The sequence below is a fragment of the Paramisgurnus dabryanus genome, chromosome 14 (genome assembly GCF_030506205.2).
Source record: "Paramisgurnus dabryanus chromosome 14, PD_genome_1.1, whole genome shotgun sequence".
Lineage (NCBI taxonomy): Eukaryota > Metazoa > Chordata > Actinopteri > Cypriniformes > Cobitidae > Paramisgurnus > Paramisgurnus dabryanus.
Genome location: NC_133350.1, coordinates 35,850,226 through 35,870,347, shown reverse-complemented (window position 1 = coordinate 35,870,347; position 20,122 = coordinate 35,850,226). Strand labels below are relative to the sequence as shown.

Here is a 20,122-nt window from a genome sequence, read left to right as displayed (position 1 = left end):
ACAGTGCACACTCTCAGCTTTATTTTGAGGGGATTTACATGCAAATTGGCCGAAGGATTTAAGAATTACAGCCGTTATGTAGCTCCCTCTTTTTAAAGGGGTCAAAAGTAATGGGACAGTTGGCTTAAAAGCTGTTTTATGGACAGGTATTGTCTATTTGTTAAATAATTTCCTCATTAATGACAGATGTTAAAGGACTGGAGTTGATTTTAAGTGTGACAATTGCATTTGAAAGCTGTGGCTGTGAACCCAAATCATCTGATTCAGGGACATCTCCATGCAAGTGATACAGACCATATTTAGCTTTCAAAAACACAACAAATCCATCAGAGAGATAGCAGGAACATTAAGAGTGGCCAGATCCACAATTTGGTACATCCTGACTAAAAAAAACAACACACTGGTGAGCTCAGCAACATAAAAATCCTGTATGTCTATATAGGATAACAATGGTGGATGATCGCATTATCCTCTCAATGATAAAGAAAAGCCCCTTTACAATGTCCAGACAAATGAAGAACACTCTAGAGGACAGGAGGTAAAGATGTCATTGTCAATCAAAACAATAAAGAGAAGATATTACAAGGAGAAATAAAAAGGGCTCACCACAAGATACAAAAGCCACAAGAATAGGAAGGGGAAATTAGACTCCAAAAAAAGTCAGACAAGCTCTCAAAAAGCTTAATTTGGAGAGATTAAACTGATATCAACCTGTATAAAACTAATGAGAATAAAAATTGATGAAGAAGGCCAAGAACATCTCATTATATCAGCAGAAACATCTTCAGTAAAATAGTGTTCAGGCAGTGGGATTGCATTTCCATGCATGGTTTCCTAAGGCACTGGATCGCTGGTGTTTTTTGGTGATGTAACAGAAGACAGAAGCATTCAGATTAATTTTTCACTTCTCTGGACATTGTGAAGGGGTTTTTCTTTATCATGGAGAGGATAATGCGATCATCCACTACTGTTATCCTATATAGACATACAAGATTTTTATGTTGCTGAGCTCACCAGTGTGTTGTTTTTTTAGTCAGGATGTACCAAATTGTTGATCTGGTCACTCTTAATGTTCCTGCTATCTCTCTGATGGATTTGTTGTGTTTTTGAAACCTAAATATGGTCTGTATCACTTGCATGGAGATGTCCCTGAATCGAATGATTTTGGTTCACAGCCACAGCTTTCAAATGCAATTGTCACACTTAAAATCAACTCCAGACCTTTAACATCTGTCATTCATGAGGAAATTATTTAACAAATAGACAATACCGGTCCATAAAACAGCTTTTAAGTCAACTGTCCCATTACTTTTGACCTCTTTAAAAAGGGGGAGCTCCATATTAAACGGCTGTAATTCCTAAATCCTTTAGCCAATTTGGATGTGAATACCCTCAAAATAAAGAGTGTGCACTGTAAGCCAATACTCATAATATGACTGTAACTGGAATACATTTTGCTAAACAGCTAAAATAACACAAAATGTGCCTCTGTCCCAATATTTATGGACCTGACTGTAAATAAAAGTTCAACCCCTAAAGGAAGTAACCAGCTGCCACACTATTTATGAATGAGTGTAATTTTGTTGCAAATCCTTCCACATTTTTAAGTTGGTATACAGAAATCCTTGACTTTACACAGCGTATACCTGCATACAGGGTTGGGCAAAGATACTTACAAATGTATTTTAAAATAAAATACCAAATGCCTTAGTTTGAAGTGTATCAAAATAAACTACAAAATACAGCAACCACAACATGTATCAAAATAAATATTTTGAAAATACTAAAAAAAATTATACTTTTACAAGGGAGCATAGAATTTCTTGACAAACATTACATCAGATGGACTATTTGATCTATTGTTTCACAATTACATTGACTCTGATTGAGTCATGCAAAAATCTGACATGTGTATCTGGTAATGAAGGGTTTACTTTGCTGCATGGAAACTTTAGCCGGGTCTGGTGTCATTAGTTCCTGCCGATTTGCCAAACACCACTTCATTCGAAGCATCAGCTATAGTGCTCACCTTTACTAATGACATTAACATTCAACTATCTCAGTAGTGTAGTGTAGTCTAGTTCACGCTGCTGCCACATGAAGTCAAACACACCAAATATAAATAAAAGTTCAACCCGCTAAAGGAAGTAACCAGCTGGCACACTATTTATGAATGAGAGTGTAATTTTGTTGCATATCCTTCCGCATTTTTAAGTTGGTATACAGAAATCCTTGACTTTACACAGAGTATACCTGGATTTTAAAATACATTAATACCTTAGTTTTAAGTGTATCAAAATAAACTACAAAATACAGCAGCCACAAGATGTATCAAAAGAAACTATTTTGAAAATACTAAAAAAAAAACTTTTACAAATAATTTTAAAAATACAACTTTTATCAGATCTTTTGCTTCACAGTTACATTGACTTGTTTGTCAGTGTTGCTAATGCAAAGTAGGCCATTCGTTATGTCAGATTTTTGGATGACTCAATCAAAGTCATTGATAAGAAGACAACTGATGGCACCTGTATTCATAGCAACTAGTTTTTTTTTAACAAATTAAACATTTGTTTTGTTATCATAATAATATATTGCGTGTCAGACAGTTATTTATCCAATGGTATGCAAACCAAAATATATTGTTCAGACACCAATCAGAAGCCGCATTTGTATGTGGTCAAGACTAAGTAGACTTCTTACAAAATATTTTACAGTATATTTTAAAAATACAAAACACACTTTTGATACATATATTCAATTCAATTCAATTTTATTTATATAGCGCTTTTCACAATTTGGTAATTGTATCAAAGCAGCTTTACATAATAGATGTAGTGAAAAGCACAGAAAATCGACAGATAGCATAACATAATACATGATAGCACAAGCAGCTAAATTTGCTGCGGCTATAAATCAACATTATAAGCAAACGTATTACTAATGTAACGTATAGAAGTTAAGCCCAAAAAGGCTGCCTCCCCGGGTTGAAAAACCCCCTAGGAGGAAAAAACCCCGGAATTTTAGCCGGGGAAGTAAAAAAAAAGTCCTAGGAGGAAAAAACCCTTGGGAGATATATATATATATACACATTGAAACAGAAGGAGATTAAGCGGAGATTAAGCAGGTTCTGCCGGTGGTCTTTGGTCAGGCATCAGCTGGACATCACGTTGAAGAACAGCCAGTAGATCAGAGGTGTGCCGACTTTCACATTTACCGGAACTGGATCTGGATCTGTTTGTCTTATTGTCCTCGGGATTGAGGACGAGACAGGGAGAGAGAAACAAAATCTTATTAGCGTAGGGGCCGTTCACATAAAAAGCAAGTGTCACACAGTAATGTGGTTTTAGTCAGCTCGGTTCCGGGCAGGCTAACTATTGCTAGTTAAGTGTATTACATATAGTTGATGATTTTAGAAACAGAAACAGAACTCGTTTGACTAAGGCCAGAGGCCCCACTGCCGTCGTTAATACTAACGTACAGTGGCAAACGGTTCTGTATGACATACTATTTTTAAGGCCATGGGGAAAATGCCAAAATTGCAAACCGACCATATTTGGCAATTAAGACTCAATCGACAACCAATTCAAAGATTCAGCATATTACTAAAGAGTATTAATGACATTTACCATGTTTTGGAATGTTGACGAAAAAAAGGTTTTAGTTTATTCATTAATTTATTTATTTATTAGGTTGTACAAGCTAGCTATTGGGAGATAAGTGTATTACATATAGTTGATGATTTTAGAAACAGAAACAGAACTCGTTTGACTAAGGCCAGAGGCCCCACTGCCGTCGTTAATACTAACGTACAGTGGCAAACGGTTCTGTATGACATACTATTTTTAAGGCCATGGGAAAAATGCCAAAATTGCAAACCGACCATATTTGGCAATTAAGACTCAATCGACAACCAATTCAAAGATTCAGCATATTACTAAAGAGTATTAATGACATTTACCATGCTTTGGAGTGTTGACGAAAAAAAGGGTTTTAATTTATTCATTAAGTTATTTATTTATTAGGTTGTACAAGCTAGCTATTGGGAGATAAGTACTATTGCTAAAACAAACTATGCAAATGCCTTGTTAAAGAGAAAAGTTTTAAGTCTAGATTTAAAGTTATCTACTGTCTCTTGATTTTCGGACGTCGGTTGGTAAATCATTCCATAGCTTAGGGGCTAAGTAGGAAAAGGATCTGCCACCTTTAGACACTTTTGATATTTTAGGGATTATTAAGAGGCCAGAATTTTGTGACAGCAATGCACGTGATGGATTGTATTCTGATAATAATTCTCTAAGATATGAGGGTGCTAGGCCATTTAAGGCTTTGTGGGTGATTAGTAATATTTTAAATTGTATACGATATTTAACTGGTAGCCAGTGTAAAGATCCCAGAATTGGGCTTATGCGGTAATACTTCTTAGATCGAGTAAGAACTCTTGCAGAAGCGTTTTGAACTAGCTGAAGCTTGTTTACCTGATTTGAATGGCATCCTCCGAGTAACGAGTTACAATGGTCTATTCTAGAGGTCATAAAAGCATGGATAAGCTTCTCTGCATCTGATGCAGACAACATATGGCGTATTTTTGAGATATTTCTAAGGTGGAAGAATGCTGTGCGACAGACATTGGAGATATGGCTATCGAAGGATAAATTTCTGTCGAACATCACACCTAAATTCTTAACCGTGGAGGTTGGCACCACAGTGCAGCCATCTATGGGCAACTTGTAGTGTGTCATATTATATTTGTAGAGATTCGGTTCAATAATAAGTATCTCTGTCTTATTGGAGTTTAGCATAAGAAAGTTATGTGCCATCCAGTCACTTATATCGCTGATGCAGTCTGATAGCTTAGAAAAATTGTGTGTTTCGCTAGGATGTGAGGAGATGTAAAGCTGTGTGTTATCTGCGTAGCAGTGAAACTGTATGTTATGATTCCTGATAATATCTCCCAGAGGTAACATATATAACAAGAACAGGATAGGACCTAAAACTGATCCCTGCGGTACGCCGTATTTAACCAGGGAGTGATGTGACTCCTCCTCATTTACATAAACAAAGTGATAGCGATTGGTTAGATACGATCTGAACCAGGCTAGCGCTTGACCACTGATGCCAACATAGTTTTCTAGCCTATTAAGTAAGATTGTGTGATCTATTGTGTCAAAGGCTGCACAAAATATCTGGGGTAGCACTGTCGCCTCACAGCAAGAACGTTCCTGGTTCGAGCCTTTCCTGTGTCAGTGTGGGTTTACTCCGGGTTCCTCCCACAGGCTGAAAACATGAAAGTTAGGTGAATTGAAGAAATTGGCCCTCCCCCAACCTGTGTATGGATCAACTTGTCTAAATAAAACTTGTGTATGGATTAACTGGTTCTCGCCATGAATATAGCCATAGATGCTGGAATGGCATAAAGAAATAAAGGAAGAAGGAGAAGAAACAACATGTATTTGAAATACATGCATAAACAATACTGCGTATCACGTAGACTAGACTTCACTGAACCATGTCTATCTAATGGTCATTTGAAAGATCACTTTGTTGTCCTGTTTATATTGTGCATACTTTATCTGAACAGTAGCTGGTCTCTTAATGATACAAATCTGATCTGTGCAGATATATTTTGACAGATTCATTCGTGACAAGCTATTTGGACACGTTCTAAGCTCTGACACTTTTAAATCATAGTAAATCTTTATATTGACAAGGTAGAAATGTATGTTTGGCCTGCTGTATCTAACTCGGCAGTATTTGTGATGTTTACTTTGGAAGAGTTTGCTGGGAGTCGAATCCAGCAGGAAATTAAAACTAAGTGTGGTTTCCTGCCCATCATCCTTCACTATTTAGAGTTTGGGCACTGTGACAGACAGAAATACAAAACCTAGTGCGGATAGAGCGTGATAGTAATAACTCAGAATATGTGACAAATTTCTTGGTGAAACATTATTTTTATTATCTCATATCATCACCTGAAAAAAATGCACTTTGGGAAGACAAGCTGTCTCGGGTAATATGGGTTTGTAATTTGTCAGTAAAACCATGTAATTGTGCGCATTACACACCCCTTTAATAAAAAGCATTTGTCATCCCTTTGCTGTTATTTTGTAATTGATATAAAATTTCAGCAAGTGTATCTGTCAGTAGATATAATCTTTCTGCTGTTAAAACAATCAACAGCCTTCAGTGAAAAGGTGCTTGTGCTATTTATTGTGGAAAGGCCTTTGGGATGAGAGGATGGAGACACACAAGAGCTGACAGTAACTACAACTCATCTGGAAATATAAAAGGCCATTGTGTCTTGCCTAAGCATCTCACTCCTCCCATCATGCATCTGTACTGAAATGAAAAGTTGCCTTCTTTTGCCCCCAATCTAAAGCTGCATTCTTTATCGTCAGCATTCAGGATGAGTTACAGGTAATATGATGTTTCTGTTTATAGGAATGTTAGGAATCTCATCAGTTTTCAGTTTCAAATCATATAAGACTTTGGCCTCGTTCCTGGAGGATTACATTATTCTGGGCTAACCTGTTCTCATGTTATGAATTAAAAATAGATCACATTTCTCTATTAGCATACTTTTAAATCAGGTTTTACACAGCATCAGTAGTAAGATCTTTTACTTAATTTTTAATAAGATTACTGGAAGTTATCCATTCATAATCAACATTGATAGAAATTATGTTGTGAGACACAACTGTTATCATTAAAGGACCGGTACTGATTTGATTTATTTTCGGTGTACTGCTTTAAAACATTTTTCAAGATAAAGGACTGTAATTGAGGTGTACCCCTTTACCCCTTAAACATTTCAAATGATAAAATGGAGGTTAAAATAAAGAAGCAAGTAAATATTTAGGGAAACATTTCTATTTTCTTTTCAAAATAAAATCTAACCAACCAAAGAAAACAATGACAGTACTCGCTACACTGTAAAAAAAATGTTGTTTTAATTTATAAAAGTTAGTGTTTGTGCTGCCTTAAAATTTTGAGCTAATTCAAATAAAAAATTGAGTTCACTAATATTTTTAGTTGAATCAACACAATTTAAAGGCAGCACGGATACAATTTTTTTTACAGTGTACCTTTAGGTAGCACCAACCCAATCTCACAGCAAGGCTAAATGTTTTATTAGGTGGCTATTTTGTATAAGTGTGTACAATATCATTCATGAATTTAAATGCAATCTGCTTTCGTTTTGTTTAGGGTGGTTTTTATAGCAATTGCAGATTTTGTAAAAATGTATTCCAAGTAGGTACATCATAAAATGGAATCAGCCTGGTAGGACACGAGTATATAAATAACCTTAAAACTAACAGATACAAACAAAAAGAAATAACGTACTATTTTTATTTATGGGTCTGTAATGTAAGGTGGTCTTTGCATGTTTTTTGTCTAAGAACTATATAAATCTGTATCCTTTTAACACCATTTAGTAACAAAAATTTAATAAGCAAACAGCTCTCCACATATCATTCATTATTTTAAGAGGGAAAAATAAGAGGCACTGCGCCTTTAAATGCTACACGGCAGACTCCTCCCACTCCTGTGACGTGTATCTTTTATTACAGCCTGTCAAACTGCCATCCGAAAATGACAAACAGACACAGAGCTATCATGAGCTTCACTATTCACCCTACATTCCCTGAACATTTAATTCGTTTTGCCATCCTCATTTGACCCGCCCGCACCTGCCCGCGATCTCATATGGACGCCGAGCCCGCTCTCTCCTGTTTCCGCAGACCGCAGGAGGAGACCCGCGATGTGTCGGTGAGCGCGCACGCAATCTCAGCGCCATCACACTGAAACAGGAGACCCGCGAGTGTGGATATGCCTACCGGGAAACTTTTCATCGCTTAATTTTTCGTTCCCCCTCCCCTACATTTTATCGCACACAGACGCCTCTCGCCCTATCTCCCCCATGAAAAATAATCTTTGGAGCGGCGCGATGATGTCGAGCAAAAGTGCGGAATGGCTGCAGGATGAACTGGAGGCTGGCGGCGGCGGCGCGCTGCTGCTCCTCGACTGCAGGTCGCACGAACTTTTCGAGTCCTCGCATATCGAGTCCGCCATCCACCTGGCCATCCCGGGACTTATGCTCCGGAGACTGAAGAAAGGTAACCTGCCCATCCGATCGATCTTTCCCAATAACGAGGACAAGGAAAAGTTCGTGAAGCGCTGCAAGACGGACACGGTGGTGCTGTACGACGAGGCGACCGCGGACTGGCAGGAGAACGGAGCCGCGGGCTCTGTGCTGGGGCTGCTCATGCAGAAACTGCGGGATGATGGATGTAAAGCCTATTATTTGGAAGGTAAAAATTCTGGATTTTAATACAGAAGCATTAAGTTACTAGTCAGGGAAATATCGTCCAGACGTTCATCTGAAGCCTGAAGCCAGATTTAATCCATTTGCCTTTCAAAACTTTGTACGGTCCTTGAGCGCCAAGTTTACGTGAAAACGGGTTTTTATTCAAACGGATTTACGTTCGTAGCGGATTTGACTGTACTCGTGCACATCTGTCAGTAAGAAATAACGTCATTTAAGTTTTAAACGTACAAGTTGTCACGTTTACAGATGTTGAGGATAAACATTGACTTTATTTAGTCTACTAAAGAGAAACTGTTTCACGAATACAGTGAATCGCTCGTGCGAGTTGAACAAACTTCAGATGTTCGACCTACATTATTTGCAATGGTTCAATGTCACACTCATTACAATGTATACACACGTTTAGATCCCCCAAATCACGATTGGTTGATACAAGATTTTATTTCTTTCTTAGCGACGTATTTTGAAGGCAAACTTTTAAAAAGAGTCTTTGGAAGAAAAGATGTTTTCAATTAATTTCCTAAAATGGCTCCGCCATGTTGTCTTTCAGAGCTCAAGTAAGCGATTCATGAATGAACTGCCAAAGGACTGAAATACGACGCAGTTTGACGCCTTTTCACACATTTATGGATTTTATTCGACGTTTAATGTAAATACGAGCATATGTGTGGCGTTTTGTCGTTTAGCTGTGATATGGTTTGTGGTTGTGTAATTCTCTGCATCGCCACCATTCACAAAATAAGGCGAGTGAGTTAAACTCACGAGCTTTCATGAACGCAGTACAGCAACAAGACGTGACCAACATTCAACACTCAAACACTACTCTAATAAAACCTAAAAGACTTTGATGCTTAACATTTATCTGTACATATTCATGTTTAATGTCAATCTTCAACTAGTTGAATCCAAGGTAACCAGTGGTCAGTATGAACTGTTTAATACATTAATATGTTTTACTGTCATTAATAAATTAATATTAGTGTTGCCCCATTTTACTTACTAGTACTGCTACTAATAATAATGTGCTTTCTGGCTTGTTCTAGGAGGATTTAACAAGTTTCAAACCGAATACCCAGAGCACTGCGAGACTAACTTGGACAGCTCGTGTCCGAGCAGCTCTCCACCCGCATCCGTCTTGGGCCTCGGAGGTTTACGGATCAGTTCGGATTGTTCTGACGGAGAGTCGGACCGGGAACCAGGTAGCGCAACAGAGTCAGAGGGCAGCCCTTTACCCAGTAATCAACCAGCGTTCCCAGTCCAAATTTTACCATACCTTTTTCTGGGCTGTGCCAAAGACTCCGCCAACTTGGACGTTCTGGGCAAGTACAACATCAAGTACATCCTGAACGTAACTCCCAACCTGCCCAACATGTTTGAACACGACGGGGAATTCAAGTACAAGCAAATTCCCATCTCTGATCACTGGAGCCAAAATCTCTCTCAGTTTTTCCCAGAAGCCATTTCTTTCATAGGTAAGTAGCTGACCTCTTGTAAGTGTAATTCTAATATGTTGTTGCGGTTAGATGTCTGGACAAAACTTAACTTCCGGTTTCTGTTTGTTTAATGGTCTGGCGGCTAATCTGAACTCTTGAACAAATACCTCGTCTTTTGTTTCCTAAAGACGAGGGGAGAGGGCAATAATGGATCACTGCTATGTGAGGGAAATTTGGCAAACGATCTGTAGTTAACATTGTATACATTATAGTACACTGTAATGTTAGCTCAATGTGATACGCTTTAGCTATAATTAAAATAAAGGTATTCTACTTATTATTTATTTGGCTTGTTATCAGAAATAAACTACTCTAAAATTACTCAGTTGTTTTTGATTCTTTGTAAAAGTTTACCGGAAGTTATGTTTGTTCCACGAAAGCTGTTTGTTTATGTTGTTACTGCTGAACCGTCTATACCTTCGTCTATACCGTATTAGGTTTTGAGACTCTATATAAGTTTAGGATATAAAGGAGATGATATACAGTTTGTATACACACATTGTTCTGTGTTCAACAGTCTACTTGAACTCTTTAAGCACAAAAGTCTTTGTGGTCTTGATTTCTAAAAAGTTTGTTCTTTTTTTTTAAAATGCGGCACAAGTTAATGCACAGGGCTGAAAAGCATTTTGTTATTCTGAGATTTAAATAAAAAAAAACAATACTGTAAACTTAGTTACTGACTGACAATTGTTTATTTGTGAACATGACTTAAAAAGATATAAACTATCCAGTCAAAAGAAGATTTGCCTGAGTGATGTATAACAACAGCACAAAATGACTAGAAAAGTTAAACCGGAAGTAGATCTAATTGATTTCCTAAGTTTAGTACAGAAGTGATCAATCTAGGTCATGGATCACAGAGCTGCATTGTTAATGGTGAACTGAACCATTTAAGTGTGAATCAATAAAGCCCACTTTTGTTAGCATATACTAACAAAACCATTTATTTCACTGTTTGTTTTGATTTTGTGAAAGTAGTTTAAAAGTTCTGTAATCTGTTATTCGCTTGTTTAATTGACTAGAATTGTTTTATTCAAAAGAATAAGCCCGTTATTGGTTTTGCTTTCTCTTTGTATTTTTTGTTTGGGTTGTGCGAGTGTATTTCAGGTACCGCCACATTTTCTGGCTGTGGCAGACCTTGGTTGACACATTTTAAAGTCATTTCCTAAAAACATCCTGTATGAGGTTATATTTGCATGATAAAGGCTATTTTCAGTTATGTAGATATTGTTAATGCCTGTAATCCATTTTTGGATTACAGTTGTATTAAGCGCTTTAAAGTTTAGAGTTAATCTCAGAGACCATCTTTAGGTTTTTTTTATTGATCATTTTATGGATGTCAGGCAATTTAGCAGTTAATATGACTCGACCAATCAAAATTGAGGGTTGGTGGTATCCGCTTTTTAAAGGACAATTTAAGGATGTTTGCTGTTTTAAAACAAACTTATCTTATCTTGATGTATTAAAAGACAGGCATCAGTTTGTGAAGATGACGTGGTGTTTTTGTCTTTTGACAAAGCTCAGCCTGTTTTTCCCAGAATTCATCTGTTGAGCAAAATTATGATGTTTTAAAGGTCAGGATAGTAGATGTAGGCTTCATCCTGCTTTCGAGTTATTCACATGTTAGCTTTTGGTAACCAAAGTGAAAGGAAACAAGCTTTCGAATTTGCTGGCACTCCTTGAACTTTGATTTTAAATACCATGTAGAGCTTTACAGGTATTTGAAACAGAGATGGATTTCCAATCTTGAAGTTTTGGTGTATTGCATGTTATCTGTGACTAGAACCTGTTGTTCTGGTTTGAGTTGTTAATTCATTCTTGGTTTTTACGAGCTTGTGGTGTACATTTCATTCTGTCGTTCTGGTTCATTCATACTGTGTAGGATTATAAATGGGTTCAACATTGCTATTAAAGAAATACAAAATTCAAGTCGTTAGCTACTCGCCCTCATATCATTTCCGGATATTATGTTTTATTAACCAAACACAAAAGGTGAATTTTCGTAGAATCTGCATGCAACTCTTTTCCATACAACAACAGCTCATCATGTCTTTCATGTTTTAAAAAGAGCAGAAACACAATAAAAACATCATTAAAGTAATCCATACAATTTCATCTGAAGTCGTATGATAGCTTTGTGTTATGCATAGAAATCCTTTACCTCTCAGATCTCATTCAGGCTCACATTCATCAAACAGAGATGCGTAAAGGGCCTTCAGAAATCTCCTTTTGTGATTATGATGTTATTTTTTCCTCAATGACAGAGCATTTTGTTTTTTGGAACATCTGTTCATTCATATGTTATAATAAAAATCTTTCTGTGGTCAGGTTATGAGTTTTTAAAAGATACGTGACTTTTATACAACGGAAGGGCAAAGTGGTGAACGCCAAACTCGATCAAAACATCCTGTTATGTGGCTGGACGTCGTTCAGTCTGCGAACGGTTTCGCTTTTGCTACGTAAACATACAGAGACGTTTCATGTGACCGTTCATGCAAATCTTGCTTTTTAATAAAGATCCTGGAGTGAAAGAAAGACACTTCCTTTTTAGAGTCTATTGAGGTCAGTGGCATGTCATTGCCAGTCGCCTCGTTATAATTTTTTATGGTTTTATGTCGCTTAGAAAACCAACCTTTCGCTTTGCACGCAGAAGATAAGAGGCTCGCTGTTGGAGATAGTGATTCTGGGGAAGTGACCTCATTGTTCAAGGGTTCAGTTGGGCTGAAAGTGTTGTTCATCATCCATCACAGGAGGAGAGAAGGAAACAGCCACTTTACTTTGGCTTGCCTGGCACTAATGGCTCTGTAGTACGTCATGCACCACAGAACCAGATGCACTTTATCTGTAAATAATGCATGCCGCTGATCTTTCAAATTCGCGGATCAGGCGAAGTAAGGCCGTTTAAAGAGGGTATTTCTCACTTGACGTAGGGTTTCATAAGAGCTGTGTTGTTATTCAGCGTAAGATTACGTTGCTTGTGAATCCACTGAACAGTATCTTTAAACCGACCTGCAGTGCTTCACTTTGAAGAGCCTTGTTTAAAGTCAATGAATAAATAGAAAGGAATGAATGCAGTTCACATTACCGTATTGAAAAAGGCTTTAGTTCACACCAGTAGGTTGTTTCGTAACATAAGTGGTCGCTTTATTTTATAATTGAAGTTTTTACAGAGTAAAAATGTGCAGAAACTACTTATTGTGTACTTATTTAAATTACATAGTCCCAACATGTGTGGACTGCTCACAAATACAGAAGGACCCCAGCACAACATTTGAAAACCTTCATCTGCATTTGTACATTGTGCAGCTAAATGCCCTTGGATTTGTCAATGAGAGTTTTAGCATGATGACAGACAGCTGTTACTGTGCGTTTACACCAGATGTTAATGAAACTAATAAATCGAACTATTTGAACATTTTGATTTAACTCGCAAGCAAGAGCCTTTTTATTCTTGTTTCTTAAAGTATGTGTCGTACAGCTCTGGGTTTCCACATACAGCAACAAAGATTCGTATTTCTGCCTCGGCTTGCTACATCGTAATCATGTCACAACGAGACCAAGCTCCCGATTGGTCATTCACACGAATCACGCTGCAGGATGTATATCACGTCTTTGCATTGACTTAACATGTAAATCCCATTTGCATCTGGTGTGAACGTACTTTTTGATGAAATGAATACATTCAGAGATGCTAAAGAAGAAAGACAAAAATCTAGATAAGCTTCTAGACAATTTTACCTATCCATCTTTATCATGGTGGTAAATGCATGTTTTTATGGTACTAAACCATACGTCACGTTGGTTTCGTTTCAAGTGTAAAATGTGGATAAGTTGGTGTAGCATAATACAGTTTTTATATTTCTTCTTCTATTCCTCAGATGAAGCTCGTTCCAAAAAGTGTGGCATCTTGGTGCACTGCCTGGCAGGAATCAGCCGCTCGGTCACCGTCACGGTGGCGTACCTGATGCAGAAGCTCAACCTGTCGTTGAACGACGCTTATGACTTTGTCAAGCGCAAGAAATCCAACATCTCGCCCAACTTCAATTTCATGGGCCAACTTTTGGACTTCGAGAGGACGCTAGGGCTCAACAGCCCCTGCGACAACCGCACGCCCAACGACCAGCTCTTCTTCACTACGCCAACCAATCACAACATGTTCCAGCTCGATACGCTGGAGTCCACATGAAGGCCAGCAGAGGAAGCTGGGTGGGAGCCACCACCCTTTGAATGTTTATCACCCATCATCTCCCAGGGGATTTTTTGACCTGGAGGAGCAGGCCAGTGGCAATGGCGAAGGGTGGGATGGAGGGTGGTTACACACGTGGTATTGCTTTTCACGAGGGTGCCACTCTTGAAGGCGAACCCTTTGAAGCCCTGCAGCTATTTTGGTGGATTTTAATGCAGCTTTTCTTGCCTTTATGGAACTGACTGTTCTATTTTTGTCTTGGTTTGATGAAAGACGAATCAAGAGACTTTTGCACAGCGCTTGATACAAAGAGAGGGAAGCAGAACTGCTGTCTTGCGGCAATGAAGCCCTCAACCTCCTGTCTTGAAGGGTGCCAATAACGTACCAACTGGGATTTTTGTTTTTTTTTTGAAATTGGAGAAAATCTTGGATTATTATTTTATTTTCTGAAAGCAGAGACAAAACACCATTGAAAAGGTGCACAATACATTCTCAATACATACAGTCTGTCTGTTTCTATATATTTTTTTATTTCCTCACAATGTTGGCAAACACATGTGTGTCGAACGTTCTCCAAAGTTGTGCCTTTGGAGTTGAGCAGTGTTGGCGACGGAGCCGAATTCTAGGTCGTAGCCAACAAAAACAAACATTGTGACCCCTCCCCTCTCCATAGGAATCTCTGTTTTTTTCCTACATTTGCAATGACCTAATGCGTTTTGCACAGTGGTGAAGCCTTTCACTTCTTGGCACTTAAAACCGGTACTCCAACACACATAAAGAGACATTCAGAGATCCCTCGGAGCTGCCAGTTCTAGGCTGCGACGAGGCCATGCAGCTGCGTGGTGGCGAGGAACACAACGCACTTACTCAAAGCTCATTGTTCCTTAACTGTAAACGACAGATTCAGTCCTAGCTAGGAGTCCCGACTTCCTCGTTTAAAAGTGTTTGTTAGGGTTCGTTCACCTTCTGGCCTTGATGTTTCCCATTACAGTATGAATATATATTGTATTAATTTCAAAATAAGAGTATATCTAGTCACTATACGTATTTGGGCATGTGTTCCTCTCGTGAGCATCGAATGTCGAGAACTGTTTTTTTAACTACTATCGCCGCCTACGTGCGCGCCACTTGGTGCCATCAGGGCGGCGAACAGTGTGTAGCGAGGGCGTTTCCATGGAAACGAGCGAACGGACCCGAGCGAGCGAGTGCTTGAGTTAACAGGGTTGCTTTAAGCTGGCCTTATATAACCTTTTTAATTCTTTCCTACTCTTGACTGTTCAATACGGTTTGTATCTCGATTTAGAAATCATTGTATTAAACGGCATTTTGTTCATTTTTAAAGAAAATGATGTGTAGTAATAATAGACGACTAACGGTCTCTAACGGGTCAGTCAAAGTTGTATTTGTTACTCTGCAATATACTCAACAACACTTTGCAGTATTTTCTAGAAGATGGCCTCGGGTTTTTGACTCCGACTTTTTCTACTAGAATTCCACAGAAATAACGCTTCGTTCGTTCGCTTTGAAACCGAAGTAGCTTTTATCCTGGGGTGTCCAAAGTACAGGGCTTGGCATCACATATTCGTTCGGTTACGATCTGTCCGGTCGCATTTCATTGGATTCGATTTACTCCACGGAATTCCGTAATAATGTGCTATATGCTGACTCCTGTGGCCTTTTTGTGTATCTGAACATATATTATGTGCAGATATGCAACAGTCATCTCATTAACATATCATCTTGGATGACTGTTTCTTGTGCTCGAAACGACTCGCCATACAGTCTCAAACGGGACACGCGATGTTCGACTCGTACACCCTAGGATTGAAATGTACTTCATTTCAGGGCTGCTTTTAATTTAAATGTAAATCTTGATTTCAAGCTGCTTTACATGGAGGAATGTTTGTGTCCATAACAATGGGAAAGAGAAAAAATGTTCTCTGTTTGTATATTGCCAGAACACAGGAACAAGGTTTTCTGTGGATATTTCTTGTAGCTCCATGACAGTAAAAGGCAGTGACGTGATAATACGGAGCAAGAATGAGACATTTAGAGATGAGTGAATAAGGAAATGTATATCTTACCTCACTGAGGAATTTTTCAGGGATTTTTATTTGACAATGCGACGGCATCGTGTTACAGCTTCAAATGTCAAAGAGCTGTTTTATATGTGCTGTATACAATTTTTTTTTAAAGATACAATCTATATATGTGTATAATACTGGGCTTGGTAACCGGGCAGTTAAATTTTCTGGTTTATGAAGGATATAAAATTGTCCCTATGTATTGTATAGTATATGAAAACCAATACAAGACTTTGTACTGCAAATAAATATTGAATTATTTTTTGGTTATCTAGTCTGCTGTGGCTATTCATTCCAGTTTTTTTGGTGTCCTTGTTTCACACAGTATACATCTCCCCATCTCTTCCTATAACACCACAAAAAATATGACAAAAATGGTTTGCATTAATATGTTCTTTGATTTCAGTTCTGATCATCTTGTGTGGATCTCAGGGTAGTTGTATGGAAACTGTCCTTCAGGGGGTGTTTTTTGTAACATGAGGTGAGACTTCCTCCCCCACCCACACTGAAGTGGTTTCCTGTTGCCTTGTGGTTAATTTCAGATACAGATGGTTTCTGAAGCATGTGATGGCACCACATCCGATTGCTTAAACTATCGCTGCTCGGCTTCCTCTTTCTAACCCATGTGCTACAGTATGTTTCTATTTGAGAATGAGTGAAGATTTTACTCATATTTCAAGATCAGAGACCCCTTTGATCTTCAGGTCTTCAAACATAGTCGTATAGTAAATGTAGATGGAAAATATTTTAATCCTGTTTTTAGGTTGGATGAAAAAGTAATATGTATTTCTTTATTTATATTAAATATGTATAAATAATAGTGTTTTGGATTTTGCAATAATTACTTTTATGATAATTACATTTCTAAAAAATGTTGTTCTTATCTAGGAGCACTATAAATCCTAGGTATACTGTTAGGTAAGAAAAAAGGACTCCCTTTGCATCAGTCTATATTCAGTCTCCATTGTATAATTTTATGATCAATGCCCTGTTCAACTATTAAGACATTATACAGGATTTGTTAATGCATTATATCTGATAAGATGACCCCAGACGAGGATGTGCTGACAGAGGAGAGGGGAGGTAAAAGATTAGAGAAGATCTCTCAAAATTAAAGTTACACTCCACTTTTTTTGAAAATATGCTCATAGTCTGTTTGAAATCAAAACACTCATTCTTCCCCAAACCACCTTCCTTTAAAAGGGACATTCCACTTTTTTTGAAATATGCTCATTTTCCAGCTCCCCTAGAGTTAAACATTAGATTTTTACCGTTTTGGAATCCATTCAGCTGATCTCCAGGTCTGGCGCTAACACTTTTAGCATAGCTTAGCACAATCCATTGAATCTGATGAGACCATTAGCATTGTGCTTAAAAATAACCAAAGAGTTTTGATATTTTTCCCATTTAAAACTTGACTCTTCTTAGCTACATTGTGTACTTAGACCAATGGAAAATTAAAAGTTGTGATGTTTTTAAGCCGATATGGCTAGAAACTATACTCTTATTCTGGAATCAAGGATTTTGCTACCGTACCATGGCTGCAGGAGGCACAATGATATTACACAGTGCCTGAAAATAGTCCTCTGCTATTGAAAGTTACCAAGGGGACTATTTTCAACTTTTACTTTTTTGTTTGATCTTAGTACACGATGTTACTACAGAATAGTGAAGTTTTAAAAAGGAAAAATATTGAAACTCTTTGTTTTTTTTTGAGTGCGATGCTAATGGTCTAATTAGATTCAATGGATTGTGCTAAGCTATGCTAAAAGTGCTAGCGCCAGACCCGGAGATCAGCTGAATGGATTCCAAAACTGTAAAAATCTAATGTTTAACTCAAGGGGAGCTGGAAAATGAGCATATTTCAAAAAAAGTGGAGTGTCCCTTTAAAGGGAGGTGGTTGTTTGGGGAAGAATGAGTGTTTTGATTTCAAACAGACTTCAACTCAGATTTATAAGAGGATGGATCTAATGGCATAGTTAAAAGAAACGAGTGAGTTAAACACTGAAGAGATGATGGAGGAGCATGAGAGGCTGTAAAGGAACCGGAGACAACTGCTAGAACTAATGCTATAGTTTTTGTTTGTATGTCCTGTAGGGTGTTAGATGACCATAATCCGACTGAAATGTTTTATTCTGATAGGGGTGAGTGATAATGTACAGGCAGAAAACAGAGCTTAGTGCTTTCTCTTTAGGGGGTTTCAGTGAGATATTTCAGTCAGAACTTAGAAAGGAAGAGATACTTTTGTATAGGCTGATATAAAGTCTGCATTCTTAACAACATAGTTGCAAAAATAGACTTGAAGTCTATAGTGGTTGGAGACAGATAATAGGGGCGCACAGATTATCATGGCTGCATCTGAAAACTAAGGTAGCTGACTTATTGCCTAGCTGCCTCATGAGGCAATGACTTTGACGGCATGAAGGCAGCCCCAAAAAACACATTCGGACAGCCTTCATAGGCAGCATAAAAAAATGAACAGAGAAAAATGCAATCAAAAGGTGTAAAACGTGAAAATATAATACATTTGTGCTACAGACACTTGCTAGACCGTCATTTTATTTCAGACTTGACCCGGCTCAAACAATCACATTCCCCACCTACACACAAACGCATATAATTGTGGGACAAGACATGAATTTATTTCAGGAGACAGGAAGTAAACCAAACATTGGATTGTCTCCGAAGGCAGCATTTCGGATGTTTGGTTGTCAGTATCATCAAAATAATATATTCTACTCTATTGTACTCTATGGGGTGGTTTCCTGGACAGGGCTTAAAGGTTTTTCAATATTTTACATATACAACCCCTGGCAAAAAGTATGGAATCACCCCTCTCAGATGATGTTCATTCAAATGTTTAATTGTGTAGAAAAAAACAAGCAAATATATGCCACTAAACAATTTTCACTCAACAATCCAAACTTCTAACTGTACAAAACACTTAAAAAAAACACAAAGAAAGATAACTATAGTCAATTACAACTGTTTTTACAGATCAAACGGAAGAAAAAAATATGGAATCACACAAATCTGAGGACAATTATATGGAATCAGCATGCACTTTGCATTTCTAAAACAAACACCTGTATCTGATTACAACTGCTAATCAGTCTGCAGTTAAAAAAGAGTGCTTGCACACATTAGTGATGTGTTGAACCAAGCTGATTGACATAACCCATGGCTCCAACACGAGAGATGTCAGTTGAAACAAAGGAGAGGATTATCAAACTTCTCAAAGAAGGTAAATCTTCACGGAATGTTGCAAAAGATGCTGGTTGTTCCCAGTCAGCTGTGTCTAAAATCTGGACCAAGTACAAATCAAATGGAAAGGTTGTAAAAGGGAAGCGTACTGGTAGACCAAGAAAGACATCAAAGCGCCAAGACAGAAAACTTAAAGCAATATGCTGTGAAAACAGAAAATGCACAACAAAACAAATGAGGAACAAATGGGCAGAAAGTGGAGTCAATGTCTGTGACCGGACTGTAAGAAATCGCCTAAAAGAAATGGGATACATACAGAAAAGCCAAACGAAAACCATCATTAACATCTAAACAGAAAAAAACAAGGTTTCAGTGGGCTAAAGAAAGACAATCTTGGACTGTGGATGACTGGATGAGAGTTATATTCAGTGATGAATCAAGAATCTGCATTGGGCAGGGTGATGATGCTGGAACTTTTTGTCAGGTAAAGGAATGGGAGAGATGACAGTCATTACATCTCCTATAAATGCACAAGTTTATGTTGAGATTTTGGACACTTTTCTTATTCAATCAATTGAAAGGATGTTTGGTGATGGTAGCATCAGTTTTCAGGATGATAATGCATCGTGCCATAGGGCAAAATCTGTGAAAACATTCCTACAGGAAAGACATATAATGTCAATGGCTTGGCCGGCAAAAAGTCCAGACCTCAATCCAATTGAAAATCTGTGGTGGAAATTAAAGAAAATGGTCCACGAAAAGGCTCCAACCTGCAAAGCTGATCTGGCAACTGCAATAAGACAAAGCTGGAGACAGATTGATGAAG

The 20,122-nt window shown here is 38.0% G+C and overlaps 1 protein-coding gene across 1 annotated transcript; it reads left to right on the top strand.

Moving 5' to 3' along the window:
• Positions 1-7,520: 7,520 nt before the first annotated feature.
• dusp7 (dual specificity phosphatase 7) lies at positions 7,521-16,362 on the top strand. Its single transcript, XM_065273049.2, has 3 exons — positions 7,521-8,312; positions 9,373-9,801; positions 13,701-16,362. The coding sequence occupies exons 1-3, from the start codon at positions 7,922-7,924 to the stop codon at positions 14,006-14,008; spliced, it is 1,128 nt and encodes a 375-aa protein (XP_065129121.1). The 5' UTR covers positions 7,521-7,921; the 3' UTR covers positions 14,009-16,362.
• Positions 16,363-20,122: the final 3,760 nt, after the last annotated feature.